The 19,183-nt window shown below is 36.1% G+C and overlaps 2 protein-coding genes across 3 annotated transcripts in view; both read right to left on the reverse strand.

Moving 5' to 3' along the window:
- Window positions 1-10,807, reverse strand: part of Tbc1d8b (TBC1 domain family member 8B) — a 97,265-nt gene extending 86,458 nt beyond the window's left edge. The window contains exon 1 of the mRNA XM_004647724.2: window positions 10,502-10,807. Within this exon, the coding sequence (XP_004647781.1) occupies window positions 10,502-10,631 (130 nt within the window). The 5' untranslated portion in view covers window positions 10,632-10,807. The remainder of the gene's footprint in view (window positions 1-10,501) is intronic.
- A 6,162-nt stretch (window positions 10,808-16,969) lies between these two features.
- The window catches only part of Rnf128 (ring finger protein 128, E3 ubiquitin protein ligase), a 117,083-nt gene continuing 114,869 nt past the window's right edge, over window positions 16,970-19,183 (reverse strand). For both annotated transcript variants that reach the window (XM_004647726.2, XM_004647725.2), the window contains exon 7: window positions 16,970-18,401. In XM_004647726.2, coding sequence (XP_004647783.1) covers window positions 18,268-18,401 — 134 coding nt within the window. In that variant the 3' untranslated portion in view covers window positions 16,970-18,267. The remainder of the gene's footprint in view (window positions 18,402-19,183) is intronic.

The following is a 19,183-nucleotide window of genomic DNA, read 5'->3' on the forward strand; positions in this document are numbered from 1 at the left end:
GTACTTCCATAATTGTCCATAAGCAGTATGGGCATTTACTAGTTGAACAGTTATTTCTTCTTCAAGTGTTATGCTTTGAAAAATACAAGGTAAATAGAAGTTCTATCTATCTATCTATCATCTATCTGTGTTCTTCAGTACCATACAGCAAGACAAGTGATGTTTATATCTACAGAAGTATGATTTAATAACTTCTAGGTTTTGGGTAATCATAGATCAAAAGGAAATGCTGTTAGGATAAATTATTCTAATTCTTATACATTATTCTGATTAGAAACTAAATGCGTGATCAGTATCACACTAAAATTCTTCAATGAGTAGCTATCACTGTTATACTTTTGCATCTTGAAAATAACCAGTCCAAATCTAGATCAGTTTCTCTATAGAACATGGGACAAGTGATTACTATGGGAAATGGTGTGTACACACACACACACACACACACACACACACACACTCTCTGCTCTTTGGTCTTCCAGTCCAGAAAATGACACTTAACATCTTAGCCTTGCCTTAATATACAAATGAATGCAAATATTTGATACATGCTTACAGGTTTCAAAACTCATTAGACCCACATAACAATGTTTTACGATAGGGAAGACAAATGTTAGCTGTATTTAGTAGAAGAAATAGCCTTTATAAATCAATTACAGATAAAAAGAAACCATAAAATGATAAACAATCGAGGAAGATGAAAAGAGGCAGGGTTACTAGGATTAGTGGAATCACTCAATTTGGTGGTGTATTTATATATCTGTGTGTGTTGACTTACAATTATATTATTAAAAAGAAAACTCCACAGGGAAACATCTAAAGAGAAAAATCATGCTTTTTCTGCTCCTTCCCTGAAAATCATCTTTGCAAAATCAAGTAAAAAACTCATCAAGGCACAGAAACATCAATCTGTCAGACCCATGTTTATTTTTTAGAACAGTTCTATTAATGAACTGCTAATTTTAATATTATGAGTTGTATTATATTAAACAATGGGTACTTAATAGGAAGAAATCACAAAAATAAAGAAATTTTCATGTTTATTGTATGTTTATAAAATCAACATTTTCAGCACTGACTTCTTTTTGGAGTACAAAGTCCAAAAAGTAACAATACAAATAATTTCTTATATGAAGTATGAAAATACAATAGCATTCTACAAAAAATTTTTCAATTATCACATGTAAGGCAGTCTGCACACATGATAATAGCATGTTTCATACACATGTATCACTTATGCTGACAACATGTGTGTTTTGCTTTCCTGGCCTTTTTGTAGGATATATTTGACATCTCTGTGGTACTACCATTTTATCAGGATGTTCTTATTATCAAATGTATAGTTAACAGAAACAAAATATAAAGTATTATATTCTTAATATATATTATGTGTTTAAAATAAACATCAACATTTTCACATCAGCTGTGTACTTGCTTATAAAACCTAAAACATCAGAAATAAAATCCTATATAAATGATAATGAAAATACCAATAGAATTGTACCACAAAAATAAGCTTTACTTCTTGTCTTCTGGATGGTTAACAACCTAAGTTTGCAGACAAAATTAGAGAAAAAGGAGGGCCACAAGGAAAGCCAACATTTTGGCCCTAGCCTTCCAAGGTCAATTAAGACTCAGGACATATGAGAACTTGTACTGTAATGTCATATAACTCGGTAGTGTCCCAAATTTTCTGATCAAGTAGATTATGGGGCCAAAGAGGAAAGTGATCAATGATGTAGAGTGTGCCTAAGGAGAGTCACATGGAGAGAAAACATTCTCTCAGGCTTTCACAGAGAGCACACTGGCCAAGCAGTGGCTGTGACTCATTCACATGGCTGACACTGACAAAGGTTCTATAATCTGAGGTAGAGGATCTCAGGATAAATCCTGAGGGGATTTCACTGACCTTATCAGACCCAAAAGCTACAACTCTTGTTGCATAGGTCCTGCTTTACCTTGGTCTTAACCATCCAGCAGAAAAGTATAAAAACCAAATATAAGAAGTAAAGCCATGCTGTTATGTTGAGCTGTAGGGGACTCAGGTCAACAATTTCTGACATTGCCAGTGAAGCGGAAGACCCAATATTATTATGGGCTACTGGACTCTTTTAGAATATTTTGCTGAGTTTACACACCTATAATATTCAAATAACGGAACTTAACAAAAAAAGGGGATACAGATGAATGTCCATTTTGTATCTGTGTATTCAAAGTGGTTAGGATAGATATATAGTTACATTCTCTTAATGAATAGAATGATTTGTTCTAATGGTGTTTGTAAATAGAATATCATGTCTGCATCTTGTACAGTAATTAACCACTAAGAAGAATGCATGCAATGTGTTAATTATTGAAACTGTCCTACCAATTTGCTTTGAAACTGTCTCATTGCTATTTGTTTCTCAATAAAATTATGGAAAAAAATAATTTGCTTCAACTGTCACATCTGAGGCAGTCTTCACACAAAATTGCATGTTGCATTTACATATCTCACACAGACAGTACATGTGCTTAGTTTTCCTTTCCTATATGGCAGTCTTGTAACCTTTCTTCTCTTCCTCTTGTGTCAGGAGCTTCCTACTATAAAGTACAGCATATATGCTTATCAGGGAAATAAGATATCAATAAAATATTGAATATGTAATGAGTGCTTAGAATAGACATCAACATTTTCACATCAGCTCTTTAGTTGTTTATGAAACCTAAAAGATAACATTAAAAATAGAAACCTATGTGAACTACAACATAAACACAAACAAATCTACAACAGAAATAATCTTTGCCTCAACTGTCACACCCAAGGCAGTCTTCACACATGACAACTGTGTGCTCCATACACAATTATTGACTACATTGATCACATGTATGTTTGTTTTCCTGTAGGGAACATTTTACATCTTTTTGTTTTCTTTTTTGTAGTAGGTCTTTGTAATGCTCTGCCTGCCTGTTCACTTATCAGCTCACCAGTGTGTTGCACAATTTTTTTTGTGTGTTTGCATAATTCCCTGATCAGAAACATTGTGCTTTCCTCTGTTGTAAATGATCTCTTATTTGCTCTAGTTCTCATCCTATAAGAAAAGTTTTCCATGATATTTTGCATTTGTTATTTTCTTGGTAAAATATCAAATTATGCCACATATATTTAGGATTGAACAATATATAACCATCAGCCAATGCTCTGTGGTTCAAGAGACATCACAGTTTCTGGATAACACATCAACAACATTTACTCAGCTTTTGGTTTTGTTGTAGAAAGTTTCCATTTCACGCTTCCATTTTGTCATGTTTCTTTATCAATATTTTCACCATCGTGAAATGTTGACATCAAGAGTACTAGTTTGCTTGTCTCTGCCACATACTAAGCTGATGCTATATTTTTCTGTAATCTAAAGATTGTATTACACAATTCTCTGTTTTGAAACTGCAACATTTCATTTGGAATTTCTGCTTTGTCCCTGCATACAGTTCCTGTGGTGGTCAACTCGTGCTCTGGTAGCAAATGTAACGTAAATTGTAACATAAATTGGAAACTGATAAACCCATTGTCTAATGGCACGGTCTGATTGCGGAAATGGAAGCAACAAGTCTGTTCATAGCATCATGTGGTTTATTACTAGATGAATAAGGATGTGATGGCTGAGCTCCAGTATAAATGTCTAAACACAAAATAGAAAAATTCTTTGCATCTACAAAGGCATAAATTTTTATGCCGTATCTGAACGATCACTTTTCAATAAGTCTTTCACATTCTTGGGTTCACCATGAGAAATCCCGACTAAATACAACATACTTATAAATGCTCCAGGGTTCAATCCCTGGGCCTGACCCCAGGGCGCTGGCACAGGATTGAGACTGGGTGTGGTGGCACGCACCTGTAATCCCAGCACTTGGGAGGCTGTAAACAGGATCACTACGAGTCCGATCTAATAATGAGACCCTGAACACCCTGTACACCCTTCCCTAAAATAAAAATAAATAAATAAATAAATGCTTTTAGTTTAGCTACTGAGGTGTCATAATAAATATATATATTTAAATTTTTTATTAATAAATATATTTTAATATGGTTAGTGGTACATAAAAAACACTTTACTTGCATTTCAGCCTTTATGTATTTCAGAGTCATGTAGCACTTCATCCGTTACAATTTCGAACATTGAATGGTAATGCTAAGATTCTGTCCAGTATCTCTCATCCTTGCCAAAAGTCGCACTATACTTTTAGACTGAGTTCTAATATTGGATCATTCTCTTTGGTTGTATGGACATTTTGTAACATTTCAACTAGTTCAACTCACACTGCTGTTTTCTTCATCATCTGAATCAAGGAGGTCTGCATTCCATGTGTCTGTACCTGTTGATTCCTATTCCATTTCACTGTCTCACGAACTTTGATTCACAAGAACATCAAAGTCATCATCATACACACACACCACTTTTCTGTTATGAAAGCATGTATTTTATTATAATGGGTCATCTTTATCATGTGTGCATGAATAATCTGATGATTCACTTTTTACCTCTTTCAAAACTTGCAAATTGGGTTTCTCATGTGCCATTTTAATGTTGGGCTACTTCAATAAAAAATGAAAAGTTTTAAAAAACAAATCCTAGAGTGGTATGGGTCTACTGGACCCTCTGTGAGGCTTAAGTAAACATACACAAAACTGCTCCATACAGCATAAATGTGGGTACAAGTCCCATTTTGGCATTTATACATGTGCACACACTTTGCTGTTCATCATACCACCTGGGAAAACACACAGATTGCCTTTTGTATACCTCAAAGAAAAGCACTGAGATACACAACTGGCTATTATAATGCTAAAAGTACAAAATTTACTGTAGGAAAGGAATGGGTCTGCTGGACTCACTCAGTCTTAAACTCTTAAAGATTTCATATAAGTGAGAACAGGCAGTCTTTGATGAGGTTTTCAGAAATGAAGGATGATCACTGCAACTACTGTTTCTTTTCCTGGTGGTGGAAGGACTGCTTGCCTATCTACAATTTTGTCTCTTAACCATCTCTCACTCCCCCATTTGCCCCTGGATCCCTTCCTTGTTCATGTACTGCAACCAATAGTGCAGTTCACTTCAGTTCCATGAATCCTGAAGAGTTAAGTTAAAATAATTTTGTAATGTGAGGTTTTGTAATTATTTTATAATAGTTACCCAAAGAGTCATATACAAAAGTAGAGTACAGGAAATCTATCCACACTCCAAAGATCAAAGAATCAAGCTGAAGGCCTGAATCCCATGGTAATGTCCTGCATGAATCCAGCTGAAAACCAAGAGCCCATAACAATGCCCCCAATGAGTCCACCTGGAGGCCAAGAGCCTATAATAATGCCTTATGCAAGCCTATTTCAAGAATCTGTGATAGGAAGGTCCAAAGATCAGTGGTAGGAGCTAGAAAGTCTATGCCAGAAGGATGAAGGATCTGTGCTATCAGGCTGAGGGATCTACACTGGAACCAGGAAGCAACATTCAAGGAAAGAATGAGAGCTTCCGCAAAAGTTACCACAGCCATTCTCAGTGACAGTCAGGTTCCAAGCTCCTCTCATGATGAGAACAATCAAGCTCCTGTTAGGAAAGCCAAAGGGACAAGCTTCTCCAGGAGACTGAACAGTGCAACATCTCCCCTGGAGCCAGGAAATGATGATCAAAGTAAGGACCTGAGTTCCCCCAAAGTGAACTGTAGCCATTCTTAGTGACAACCAGGTCCTGAGCTTCTTCAATGAGAACAGTGTAGTTCATCAGTAAAGATAGCATGACAAGCACTTCCAGGATAACAACAGCTCCCTAACAGCTTCCTTTTCCACTTCTGACTCTTATGCTCCCGGTAATTATCCTTAAGTGGGCCTCCCACACCCAATACTATGCTGGTTTAGTTCAGCTGGGTGTTACAAGTAGACCAGCAGTGGTCAATCCATCACAGTCATAATGATGTATGTTGTGTGTAGAAGGCTGAGTTTTTTGGGGGAGGGGAGTGGTAAGATGTAGAGATTTATGATGTAAGTAGAAAATGATTCAGGTAGACTTCATTCTAATGAGACTTAAATGCCATGATGCTGACCATTCTTCATTTTTCAAAACCTCCTACAAGGTTACCCTTTCCATCCAGAGATCTGTAAATGAAATTTTTTAGCTTATTTCATAGAGATCAAGATGTTCCAGGGAGGAAGAGGGCACACAAAGTGAACTGCCTTCTCTTCACATTGTCCAGTGGGATTTTCTTTTAGTAAATCAAAATTATATTTTACTAATTTAATGTTTAAATGACATGAAGACAGGAAGAGAGGAAGAAAGTCAGTGAAGGAAGTTGAATGAACGAATATGAAGGAGTAGACTTTTTCTTATCTAAAATAAATGTCATCTGTCACCACTTAGATATTAAATATTTTCCTTTTCTTTTTTTGTGATGCTAGGGTTTGAACTGAGGAGTGCTTTGTACATGCTAGGGTAATGTTCTACTACTGAGCTATAGCCTCAGCCTTGGTACTAAATATTTATATGCTGGTCCTTTTGTGTGCATAGTATTTGGGATATTTTGCTAATAAATACATATTGGAAACATTTTCAGAGTTGGACTCCTTGAGCTATGGGTTGTGAGATAAAAGGAGAAAGGTTTTATATTTTCAAGGGATAGTCACTGAGGTTTAATTACTTATTTGTTTGTTTTTTGAGACAAAGTCTTGCTTTGTAGTTCAGTTTTGTTTTTGTTTTTTGAGACTAGGTGTCTCCTTGAACTCATTGGCTGCCCAGGGGGTTCTTCAACTCATGCTGATACTTGGGCCTCACCTTCTCAGTGCTGGGATTAGAGGTATGGGACACCACACCCTCTACTAAAAGGTTTTTGTAGAAGGCAATCTTATATGTATTTATGACAAATCATCTGTGCAGTGGTTTGTAAAGTCTATATAAATATGAGAAAATGAATAGTTTTTTTTTACAGATGATTTAATTTCAAATACTGCCAAGATGAAAGATGAGATAAAGAAACAATATATAAAAATCCTTCAATTTAGTAAATTTTATTTTCTAATTTTGTTCTGTACTGTGGGTGATTATCAATCAACCAACCAAGAACCTGTTTACAGTGTTCAGACATCAAACTGTAGAAAAAATTCTACAATAAAATTCATACAACCAATCTCCTAAATTAAAGCTTCCTTATTAGTTGGTCTTTCTAAATCCTACTCACTAGGTTACTTAATAGAATGTAGCTCATGTAGTGGATACCATCTGCCAAGCAGAGCAAACTGTTGATTTGTGTTGAATAAGTCAAATATGCATAAATGATTTTTAATTATATACAATCAGGTGCTATATTTATGCACCATAGAAAAGCAATTACCTTTATCAACCAGAAGCAAGGATAATGTAAGGTAACTACAAAAATAAAAAAAAAATCACTTCTCTAAATGAAGGAAAATCACATAATCTACAAAACCACTTTATATGTAACAAAAATTTCCACAAAATATTCCATTCTGCTGTGAGCCAGGATAATTAAGCAAGCTAAGTTAAGTAAATGATCAGTAATCTACCCACTAGAAGTGTTCCAAAAATTTAGAAATGGTATCTCAGAATTTTGACTTCAAAACTATTCTCTTCTTATAACCATTCCATAATTTCTGTTGTTCTTTTTTTTTTTTTTTTGTGGAATCAGGGATTGAACTCAGGCCCTTGCGCTTGCCAGGGAAGCGCTTACTCCACTGAGCCATCTCCCCGGCCCCCCTATTTCTGCTGTTCGTATTCCAGTGTTAGAAAAAGAAATGCAGCAAACTATCATTACCAAGTTTATACCTAAAGGCATTACATTCCTTGCAGTTACTGCCAATTATTACATGGTAAAGAAATGAAATTATAAAGAAAGTACAACCATTAACATTTCCGTGATTATCTTTTCTTCATTAAGCAAACTGCATAAAGTTATCTTACAAAAGGGTAGCACATAACACTTGTTTTAGAAAACAAAATGGACAAAGGCCAGCTTATGCTGGCACACAGTCAAGTTCTTATAAGAACTAATCCAAGTGTGGACTTATTTACAACACAGCAAAGCTCTTAATGTCACAATTTTAAGTAAAATACATTAGCTGAGAGTCACACACATGAGCACACACTTTTGCTCTGGATCAAAAATAATTAAACTTTAAAAATATCACTTTGCTACTTTCTGATCCATTTATCTTAATATCAAGCATCTTCCAATACCTTAAGTAAAACAATCATGGACATACAAAACAATCACCACAGCAACAGACTGATCACTAGTCATGACATACATGTGCAAGAGAAAGTCTTGGTTTATTTCTTCAAATTTTCCCATTCCAGCGAAAGGAAACTAATAAAAGTGTGGGTGAGATGGAGAAAAGAAATGGGTAAAGCTGGCCCATGATTTAGGAAAGCATTATAAATGAAAAAAATCAAGCACAGAAAATAATGACTGTGCAAAGGAAGCTTATAACAAGAAAAATACCATTAAATACTGCTTTACAGTGACTTTATTCTCATTGATTTACCTATTATTTTTTATAACACAGTTGTATGAAGTAAAATACACTTCTTTGGTAAATTTAGGCTGAAGCACCAGTAAAACTTCTGGGCAAGTAAAATTATGGGGAATCAAAATACATTATAAGACTACTCCTGAGGCTGTAACACAGGGCTGGCTAGAAGATCTATTTTAAATAGTGCATATATCCTGTCCTGTTCTCAATGGACTGAAATGGATAATTTAGATGGCTGTGATAATTGATTTTCCAATTTAAACCTAGTAAAAGTCTGCATCTGTTAAATGGAAATTGTTCTGCAAAATAACACTTGTAGTTTTTAAGAATCAGAAAATAACAAAAATGTTAAGCTTCAAGAATTATTTTTGTTAGTATATTTTCCAAAGGAGCCTGTTAAGATTTCTTTTTCTTGTTTCTTTTCTTTTTTTTTTTTTTTTGCGGTACTGGGGATTGAACCCAGGATGCTGCTTATTCTACTGAGCTATCTCCCTGACTCTTGCAAAAATCTGAAGTAGATTTCTTTCTTTTCTTTTTTCTTTTCTTTTTTTAAAGGAGCCTGTTAGAGCCTGGATGAGATATCTAGGTCTTGTGAGATGGAAAAAAAAATTCTGTAAAATCTCAGAATTCTCTTCACCTTGGAGGTGGTTTGAAAAAAGTGAATAACAGCATATGTTTATCACTATCTTAACATATATTGAGCTGTGCCTATTATCTATCTTCCATGTATCCTCTCAACGCTCTGAGATGCGCACCAGTTTACAGAGGAAAAATCAACCTCAACACTTTCATGCATCTTGACCCAACTCTTGTCATCTGGGTCTAATTATAATCTGCCTGGTTTACTATTGGGTCTTCCTCCACTCCACCCCCTCTGCCTAGCCAGATTATGAGCACTTTATAGGCAGGAAACAGAATCTCATTATTTTATTGTCCACACATTTCTGTGGCACAGAGTGATAGCTTAATGTTGAGTAAATGAAAGAATTTGACAAATGACATTTAACAAGTAAGAGATAAGAGGAAAAGTGAAATGCTTATTTGGGGGGTTTTCCCTTTCCCCTTACATTACAAGGCCTAAACCATGCCTGGTGTACCAGTTCAAGCACAAAATACCAATCCAGACATTATAATGAAAAAGAACTTTTGTCTCCCTAACCTTTAAAAGTTTGAATGCCCCTGCCTATGAAGGGAGATTTGAAAATTACATTCTTGAAAGACGTTAGATACTTGGACAAAAATCAGCTCTTAATTTTAAATCTAAGTATGGGGTACAGTGGATTAGACAGGAAAGGTTGAATTTCTCTTTGTTTAATTGGTTTGGTTAAATCGTGGCTTTGAAACAATGAGCAACGTCAAACACTCGAGAGAAACTTATCAGGACGTTATACATAGTCTTAGCGGCAATCCCTGGGAGTGAAAAGTTGGACAAAGAGTAAAGATGCTAAATTAGGAGAGGGCAGCAATTCAGAGCCCTACTCTTCCATCTTACCGGACACCTGACTCAATCTCTCATTTAAAGCCTATCAGGACGTGGTTGGGGCGCCTCTTTCTTAACATTCCTGTGTCTCCCACCACTATACTTAACACTCCCCAACGTGGTGATTATTGATACTGGTTTTGTGAGGAAAACAAAGTTAAGTGCACAACAGCGGAGAACTGATCGCCTAAATGAGACCAGTCTAGCTGGACCACTCGCCATCAGCCCGCTCCCCCATGGTAACCGATGGAGCACCTCTGATTCTTCCTTGGCCTGAGAAAGAATCCTTTCTCCCTTCTTCTGTCCCACCCCAAAGCAACTGCTGTTCCAGTGAGCCTTTCTCAGGACTCGGTAAAGGCAAAAAGGCGGTGGCAGGAGCAGAAGTCCCGTCCCTCTGCCCAGGTTTTAGGATTGGCGGCGGGTGGCGACGTGTAACTGTTTTTCTTGCCACCTTTTAAGTTACAGTGAACACAACCCCGAGGAAACTGGAGCTGGCCAGTACTTACCTGTGAGCCCACCTCCGCCTTCCTCCCCATAGCCTCGACGCCGCTGCAGCACGAAGTAGTCGTTGGACCTTTCCATCAGCCACAGCTTCAGCGCATTTTTCAGAAGCACTTCCTCAGGCTTTAGCCACATCGCGAAGAACTTTGTGTCGCCGGATAGCAACGATTTGTTTGCCCTCCTCACCTCACCTCCAACCTGTTTTTCCCCCCTCTACTTCTCCCACCAAATCTTCCTCAAGCTACAGCGGCTGGGGTTCAGGTTTTCCACACTTCCCCCAACCCTCTCTTCTCTCCCACGTAGGCAGAGAGGTTGCCAATTCCCTCCCACAGCGCTACCGCCCGACTGGGAAATAGCGCCGCTCCTTTATCCCTTTGGGAGTTGTAGTTTTCTATTCTCTTTTCTATACTCACGCAACTGCAGTTCGAGACTACACTTCCCACAATACATTGGGGCGAGTACTGGGTAGGAGATGCTTTCAAAGCCAGTCGCGCCACCAGTTAAGTGTTTTGTCCGCCGCTAGTTAAGTGTGTTGCCTGTCTAAAGTTTAAGGATTTGTTGTTGTTCAAATAAGGGATCCCCAAGTAGAACGATCTTGCTTGCTTGCTCATCAACCTTTTACAGCAAGGAAAGCAACAAAGTTTCTGGAATTTTAGAGAAACCACTCATTCCTGGAAGCAGCAGTAGCAGCAACCAGCATTTAGCTATGTACAGTACTCAGGAGATCTCGGGTAATCTTCACTGAAGTCTGTGAAGTAGATCTTTGCCACGTCTCACGTTAATAAAGGAAAGCATTAACTAGTGAGGTGATTTATCCAAGGTCCCAGAGTCAGTGATACCTTACCTAAATTCAAAATTCATGCCAAGATTGAGCTCTTTCGGCTCATTGAGAAAGAACATAAAATCTCCAGAAGGCACATATTTCCTCTCTGCCATGCACTTTCCTTTCACTCACTACCGCCTCTGTGTAATTACTGTAATAAGCCTCAGGAACTCTCTAGTCCACCTTTCTTTTGAAACTAAGCAAATTTATCAGGATAGTTTTCTTTCTTTGAGCTCTTTTACAAACCCCATAAGGGCAGCCTTCACCTCTTTGTGTTCTGAGTGGTGCACACCTACTCAACCACTAAGGTGAATTAAGTCAGTAATTTGCATGACATTGCTGTGAGCAATCAGCACTGTCTTTATTACCCTTATGGTCTCCAGACTTAGAGTGCACTCAAGGCATAATTAGATTGACAGAAAGGAAGCAGTTGGGAGGCCATGTACCAACAAGGGGTTCTTGGCAAGATGTTTTGAGAATGAAGCCTCAAGATCTTATGACAAAAAACAAAACTCCAAAACAACAACAACAAAAAAAACCAAACAAAACAAACATAGCTCAGCGGATTAAATCGCCTGCAAGCAGATGCAGGGGCCAGGGTTCAAGGTTCAATCCCAGGGCCTGCTGTGCTGGCCCCACCCCCAGGGCACTGAGACAGGATTGAGACTGCGTGGCATGCACCTGTAATCCCAGCACTTGGGAGGCTGTAAACAGGAGAATCACTACGAGTCTGATCTAGTAGTGAGACTGTGAACACCCTGTAGACCCTTCCCTAAAATACAGAAAACAAAAAATTAAAAAAAAAAAAAAACCCATGAGTGAGGCACATGCAGATTTCAAGTCCTGGAGGCAAGGAACCCTGTCCAGAAGAAGCTTTTCTGTTTTAACCCTTGAAGATGTGGCCCAGTTCTAGTGAAACAGATGTGTTCAACAAACAAGGGTTTTTCTTGTGGTGAGAAAAATGGTATTCTCGGGTTCACTCTATCAAAGGATAGTAAGTGGTCCTAAGGTAGCCCCTGAAAAGTATGGAAACAGGCAATCATCCTAGAGCCCAGACTGTGGTGTAACCTTGGGAAAACCATCACAATTTTTTTAAATATTTGGCACAGGGTTTCACTAGGCAGCTCAGACTCCTAATGATCCTCTTGTTTTCAGCCTCCCCAGTACTGGGATTACAGATGTGGCTCACCAGGCCTGGTCTCAGTGGCTGGCTCACTGTGCCCAGGGGTGGTGTTGGTGTGGCATGTGATGCCAGAGATAGAACCCCGGCCCTTGCACTTGCCTAAGCAGGGTCTTTACCTGCTGCATTTTCTCATGGGCCCTCCAATTTGCTTTTTAAATTATTTTATTTATTTATTTATTTGGTACAGGATCTCACTAGGCAGCTTGAACTAGTAGTGCTCCTCCTGTCTCAGCCTCCCCAGCACTGGGATTACAAGGATGTGCCACACCTGGTTTCAGTGGCTGGCATGGCTTGCAGTATGGGGATGGAATCTGGGTCCTTGTGCTTGCCAGGCAGGCACTGAGCCCACTGAGCTATCTCTCCAGCCCAGCCGTCCTAATTTGGATGTGTACTAATGAAGAGCATTTCTTCACAAGTAAATCCTGCAAATACAAAGAGGTGTAAAGTGTTCCCATTTCTTTTGCCTTTTTCTTCCCATTCAAAATTTCTGTCCTCATCAAACCACATTCTTTTCTGGAATGCTTATAGTTGTGGCAAGGGATGTTCAGAATTGGATAGGCTTTTATTTCTTTGGTACTCTGCAACTGCATTCAGATACATCCACATGCTTCCTGTTGTGGAATTAGGTCTATGTCTGGCTCAGAGCAGGGCCTTTAGCCACCATTTTAGTAAATAGATATTTTGTGTTATGTACAGAAAATGCTTTTTTTAAAATTAAGTTACTTCTGTTGTGTAAATTTTTGCCTTGATAAACAATCTATTCCAAGCCTGTGCAATAAAAGTATTTCTTTGAAAGCACTTTTAGAAATAAAACGTCACTCTATGCAATGTTTAATTTTGTATATAATTGCTTAGAAAAGGACTGGTATTGCAAATCGCTTTGTTAGTATTGCAAATCCTTGTTAGTATTGTACTGATACTCAATATATGCTGTATTATTTAATTAATAAGTTTATATATTTTTAATATTTACAGGTGAATGTTCAGAGAAGTTACTTTTCTAAGATCACATAGCTAAGCAAGTGGAAGAAGTGGGATTTGAACCTAGAACCTAGATTTATCTGACTACAAATCAAAACACTGTATTGCTCATAGACATGGTCCATGAATACCTCAAAGTCAAATTTATTTCTCCCAAATCCTCTGTTCTTGCTATTGTTTCTCCTACCAGGCTCTCTTGGTCCTAAGCGCTACTAGTTATTAAGATGTTCAAGCTAAAAACCTTGGAATAATCTTCAGGTTGTTTTTTTTTCTGGTTCCTACTCACCCACCTCCATCAGTTTGTTTCTGTCTCTGCCTCTGTGCCTCTCCCACATACATACACATGCACATGTATGCACCAATGTTTCCCTTTCAAAAGTCCATCCCATTTTCCTATTATGGCTTTAAATTAGCCTCACATTCCTTCCTTGATATATTATTGCAATTGCTTCTGTGCTCATCTGTCTGCTTCTGTTCTTGTTTACTGATTTATCCATGGCAAATATATATGGACCTTGTAACGTACCATGCAGGGATGAATAATATCACATTGATCCAGAGGTTAGTGTTTCAGCTCACTCAGTCTTTTAAATCAAAGTCTCAAATACCTGAAATAAGGTATTAGGAATCCTTGGATACCAATTCCAAGCCCTATGAAAAGGCGAGGCTGCCATTCAGAAACATACTGGCTTTTTATTTTAGGTTTTTTTTTTTTTGTGTGTGTGTGCATGGTCTCACTTGGCTTTTTATTTTAAATAAAGTTCAGTATCTTAGTTAATACTTTTGTATACTGAATAGTAGGTACAGAAGCAGTACACTTCAAAACTTGAGTACCACTGGGGAGACTCATTTAAAGCTTTGCCACTCAGCATGTGCTTTCTGGATCAACAACATCTGATCATCAGACGGCTTGCTAGAAATTCAGAATGTTAGACCCTACATTAGACCATGCTGAATCAGAATGTACATTTTGACAAGATCCCAGGTAATTTGTAGGCATGGTAAAGTTTTAGATGTACTGATTTAAAGTAAATTAAAAACACTACTTGAAAATTGGGGGTGATTAATCATATTTCCATTAGGACCTACATAGGCACCTTTTTAAAAATAAAAAGCTCTGTTAATAAATTTTAGATGACTGAATTGCTTTTAAAAATGTTTTAAATAAAAAAATGGTCATTAAAGTTTTCTGGGGTAGTGGTTGAGAACAATTGAGAATGTCAGTTGGAATTACAGATAGAAAGGGAAATTGCCACTAAACATTAGTACCAAGGCTTAATTATACTATTCTCTCAACAACCGAAGTCTAGGTATGCCTATGAATGGCTCACATTTGATTTTCTTTTCTTTTTTTTTTTTTTTTTTTTGCGGAACCGCAGATTGAACTCATGCTCTTGTGCTTGCCAGGCAAGCACTTATTCTACTGAGCTATCTCCCCAGCCAAGAGCTTATATTTTCATAGAAAAATGTTGAGAACTATTGGGTAATGTTTCTCAGACTTTTCACCAAATTGGATCTGATGGTTGAGGATAATTAATATTGATCTGTGGAGGTCAAAGTACCCACTATAATCATGAAATATTTACTCTTATGCTGTACTATTAATTTAAATTTTATATTACTTAATATGCTTAAAATATAAGAAATTCACTACAAAAAAGAAATTAACTACAGATAGAAGCAATGAGCAAAGTAATTAGTTAAGATTTGTTTAGGCTATTGTAATAAGATCTGTAATTAAAATATTTCATAATAGATAAAAACTAGATATATAAAATAAGAAGGAATGTTCCTAGCATTTAGATAGCCTCTATAGTAGTTTGGGAGACAGCTCAGTGCTCTAAGTGCTTGCCTGGTAAGCTCAAGGACCCAGGTTCAATTCCCAGTACTGCATGCTGTGCTGGCCCCAGGCGCCAAGCTGGCCACAAAAACTGGGCCACCTGGCATACGCTTGCAATCCCAGTGCTAGGGAACAGGAGGATCAGTACAAGTCCAAGCTGCATAGTGAGACCCTGTACCAAATAGTCTCTATTAATATATTTTTAGTCTTTCTTGTGAACCATGTATATTTAAGATAACATACCCTGAGTTTGACATAAGCATACAAATATTGAGAAAACCCCTCCTTCCTAACTTGGGAGACTCCTGATATAAACAAACATTATCTATTATCACTGTTGAAAGAATAAGTTTATAGTTTGACTATCATGTAAGAGTATAATACAAAGTCTCATGATGATGTTAAAAATATCAATTGATAGTAGCAGACAGTAAGACAGTTCATAAGTGGTGTGAAATTAATCTCCTTATATATACCCAAAACAACCCAAAATGCATCTACACAAAGAGTTGTACATATGTATATTGTGTATAATGGCAAAAAGTTGGAAAAGCCCAAGTATTCATTAACTGATACATGACCAAGCAAACATGGAGAAGCCATACAATGTAATGTCCAGTAATGAGAAAGAATGAATTACAGATATACTACAATATGGAGGAAACTTGAAAGAAGTCAGTCATAAAATGTCTACATACTGTATGATTCTGTTCATATGAAATGTCTGGAACACACAATCCTATAGAGACAGAAAACACTAGTAATTATGTGAGGCTGAAAATGGAAGCATGAATTAACTGCAAATGGATATGAAATGGACATGAGGGAAGTTTTGGAGATTGTGGTATGCTCAATACTGTATCTGGTAAACATCATCCAGCTTTATATTTAAAATGGGTAAATTTTTATGCAGGTTATAATTCACTACAGCTGTTAATATTTCAAAAAAGTTAAAAAACACAAAATTTGAAATAAATTTAATTCTCTAAATATATAAGTATCACACACGTCCCTAATGTGCTGTCACATAAGACTTGTGTATATTTGGCTTGATAACCATGATTCTGAAGTGTTTGAAGCATCTGCATATTTTTCACTTTTGACAAAGTAGAGATGCATTTAACTTATTTAAAAGCATCCTAATGGTCATACTGCCAAAGAGAAAGTGAAAGAAAAATTAAAAATATTTAAAGAGCCTCGTCATGAAAGGCATAAATATGGACTGCCGTCAAGATTTTTTAAAAATTTACGTAAGGGCCAGGGAAATGGCTCAGTGGAATAAATGCTTTCCTAGCAAGCACAAGGGCCTGAGTTCAATCCCTGGTTCCTCAAAAAAAAAAAGAAAGAAAAGAAAAGAAAAGAAAAGAAAAGAAAAGAGACAAATCGAAAAAAATGACTCTGAAAAAAAAATTTAAAAATTATGTAATATTACTGGTCAACTCCATTTGTTTCCTGATATCCGGAGCTAATTCCTGGTCGGTTCAGTGATAAAATGTCAATGCTTCCATTCTTCATTATGAAACCTATAAATAAATGTCATACTAAACAGTTTTCATTCATCAAATACATCAGTTTTTTACATCCAACTATCTTTTTTCTCTCAAAACCAGGCATATGAGATATCAAAGGCTATTATATGATTGGTTAACTAAACACAAGACACAAACTTTTATTGGAATATTTTATTTACATTTTATATTTAAAGAGAATCAATACAAATTGGGACATATTTACAGCATTTCAAATCAGTGTGTAAGAATGTAATGGTTTTATCCATTTTACATTCAGCAAACAAAAATACACATCTGTTCTATTTTTGTCTGCATTCTGCTGGAATTTGCACTGGAAACTAAACTAAAATAAAAGATAAGCCACGCAGAATACCAATAAAGTGCATTTTAAAATAGCTTTATTTAACTTTGGTGGATGAAGCTTCAAACTTTATATTAAGGCACCTGGAATTCCCACCCCCATTTTTTTTTCGAAACAGCAAAATAATGCATTCACAAAATTATAGCTAAATGGACAAAATTTTAGCTTAATATAATTTTAGCCCATATAGGCCAAATGTAAACTCAATTTTCAAACTTAACATTGTTTGGAAACATTTTCTACAGACTAATTTTACAGAACATTTTCATTAGACTAATTCATGCACAAAGGTCAATTAGCAATTTTTGTATGAGTTTGTCATTACCATTTCCAAATAGTATGGTAGTTTATACACTGTGCTTTTGAAAATCCCACAAGTTTGAGAAATAGTTATACAATATTTTTGTAAGAAAGTTTTTTGTCTATGATCTTGTGTCAAATTTGTGTCACTAGTATAGCAATCAATTCAGTCCATATTCTCTGATGAACTATGCTTGACACACAAAAAACATTTAGCCTAATTTTAAAAAGAAAACATTTAAGTGGTTTGCTTTAATCTTGTTCTATCAACTTAATGTAGTTTAAATAGACATTTCATAAAGAACTAGCCTAAGTTTGCATTGCTTTTTACATTAAAATTCCAGATCAATATAAGCACCTGGAGAAAAACCCTGACACAGATAGCCCAAGCTAAAGTAGTGTTATCTTTAATTAAGATACTATCATAAAATAAAATGATTATATCTATTCCACATTTCAAAAGCAACATGTTTTTTATAAGAAAATTGTTACAAATAAAAAACATGACTACTTGAAGACAGTCTTGAATGTTTAAAAATGTTGCTATCACTATTCAGAGGAAGTTTGCCTATGAAAACATTATAATGTATTTGTGGAAAAAAGTTAACAGGTTAAATATTTAAGCCATTTAACTACAGTATAATATTAGTCATCTCAGTACTTTCAGTATAATTTTTACTTTATTAAGTTTATCCAGTTTATTAAGAGTAAACTAGGCCCTGATTGGCAGTCCTGTTATCACTAAATTTCAAGTTTTGTATTAACACAGATTTTATGATTTAGTTTCTTGAACAGCAGTTTCTGGAGCAGGAGTTTCATCTTCTTCAAAGGTTGGGTTGTCAACATGAGGAACAACATCCACTGCCACAGCATTTGCTTCATGGTTTACCAGCTGTAGATTTTCATCTTTAAAAAGAAATGGCAAATTTAGGGTGATATCACTCTTCTCGTAAGATAAAATATAACATTCAATTACAAGAAGCCTTTCTTATTTCATTCTATCAGACTTCAATTATGACATTCTGTTCTTTTAATAATTATATCATTAACAGTCTGCTTTATATAATGCATGTAAGATTATATTTATAATTACTCTTTCAATTCATGTATGTGTGCTTCCTTCAACCTACATTAATTATCACCTCCTAAAGAACAAAAGTTGTATCATTTACTTCTTTTGCATGCTAAATATAAGAGCTCTTGAACCTGGTTACACATTACTATCCCTTGGGCACGTCAAAACTTACCAATGCTTTTTCAAGCATACAAACAAATAGAAATAGGTTTATAAAAATCAACCCATAAGGTGGGTGTACTATGGATTATACATGATAGGAAATGGACCTAATTGTGTTATAAATGAAGTGTATAACCATCCTAATGAGGGTAGAGATGGTAAGAACTAAGCTGAAATAAGTTTGGAAAAAAAGTATTTTTTTTTTGATTTTCGAATATGTGCCTAGGAAATTTATTTTTGTTCATAAAATGTACAAAAATTAAAATGAAAACATTCTAGCAGGCTTTTAATACATGGAAATACATTTACATTGTTAAAATAAGCTACCACATATATTGCTGACTTCTGTGTATTTCCAACATGTAAGTTTTTACTTCTGAATGATCAAAGCGGCCTCCTTCCAAATTTCATATCTATAGTGCATTCCAAAAAACTAATATGTTGGCCCAAG

The sequence above is a fragment of the Octodon degus genome, unplaced genomic scaffold (assembly GCF_000260255.1).
Source record: "Octodon degus isolate 3935 unplaced genomic scaffold, OctDeg1.0 scaffold00321, whole genome shotgun sequence".
NCBI classification, from domain to species: Eukaryota; Metazoa; Chordata; class Mammalia; order Rodentia; family Octodontidae; genus Octodon; species Octodon degus.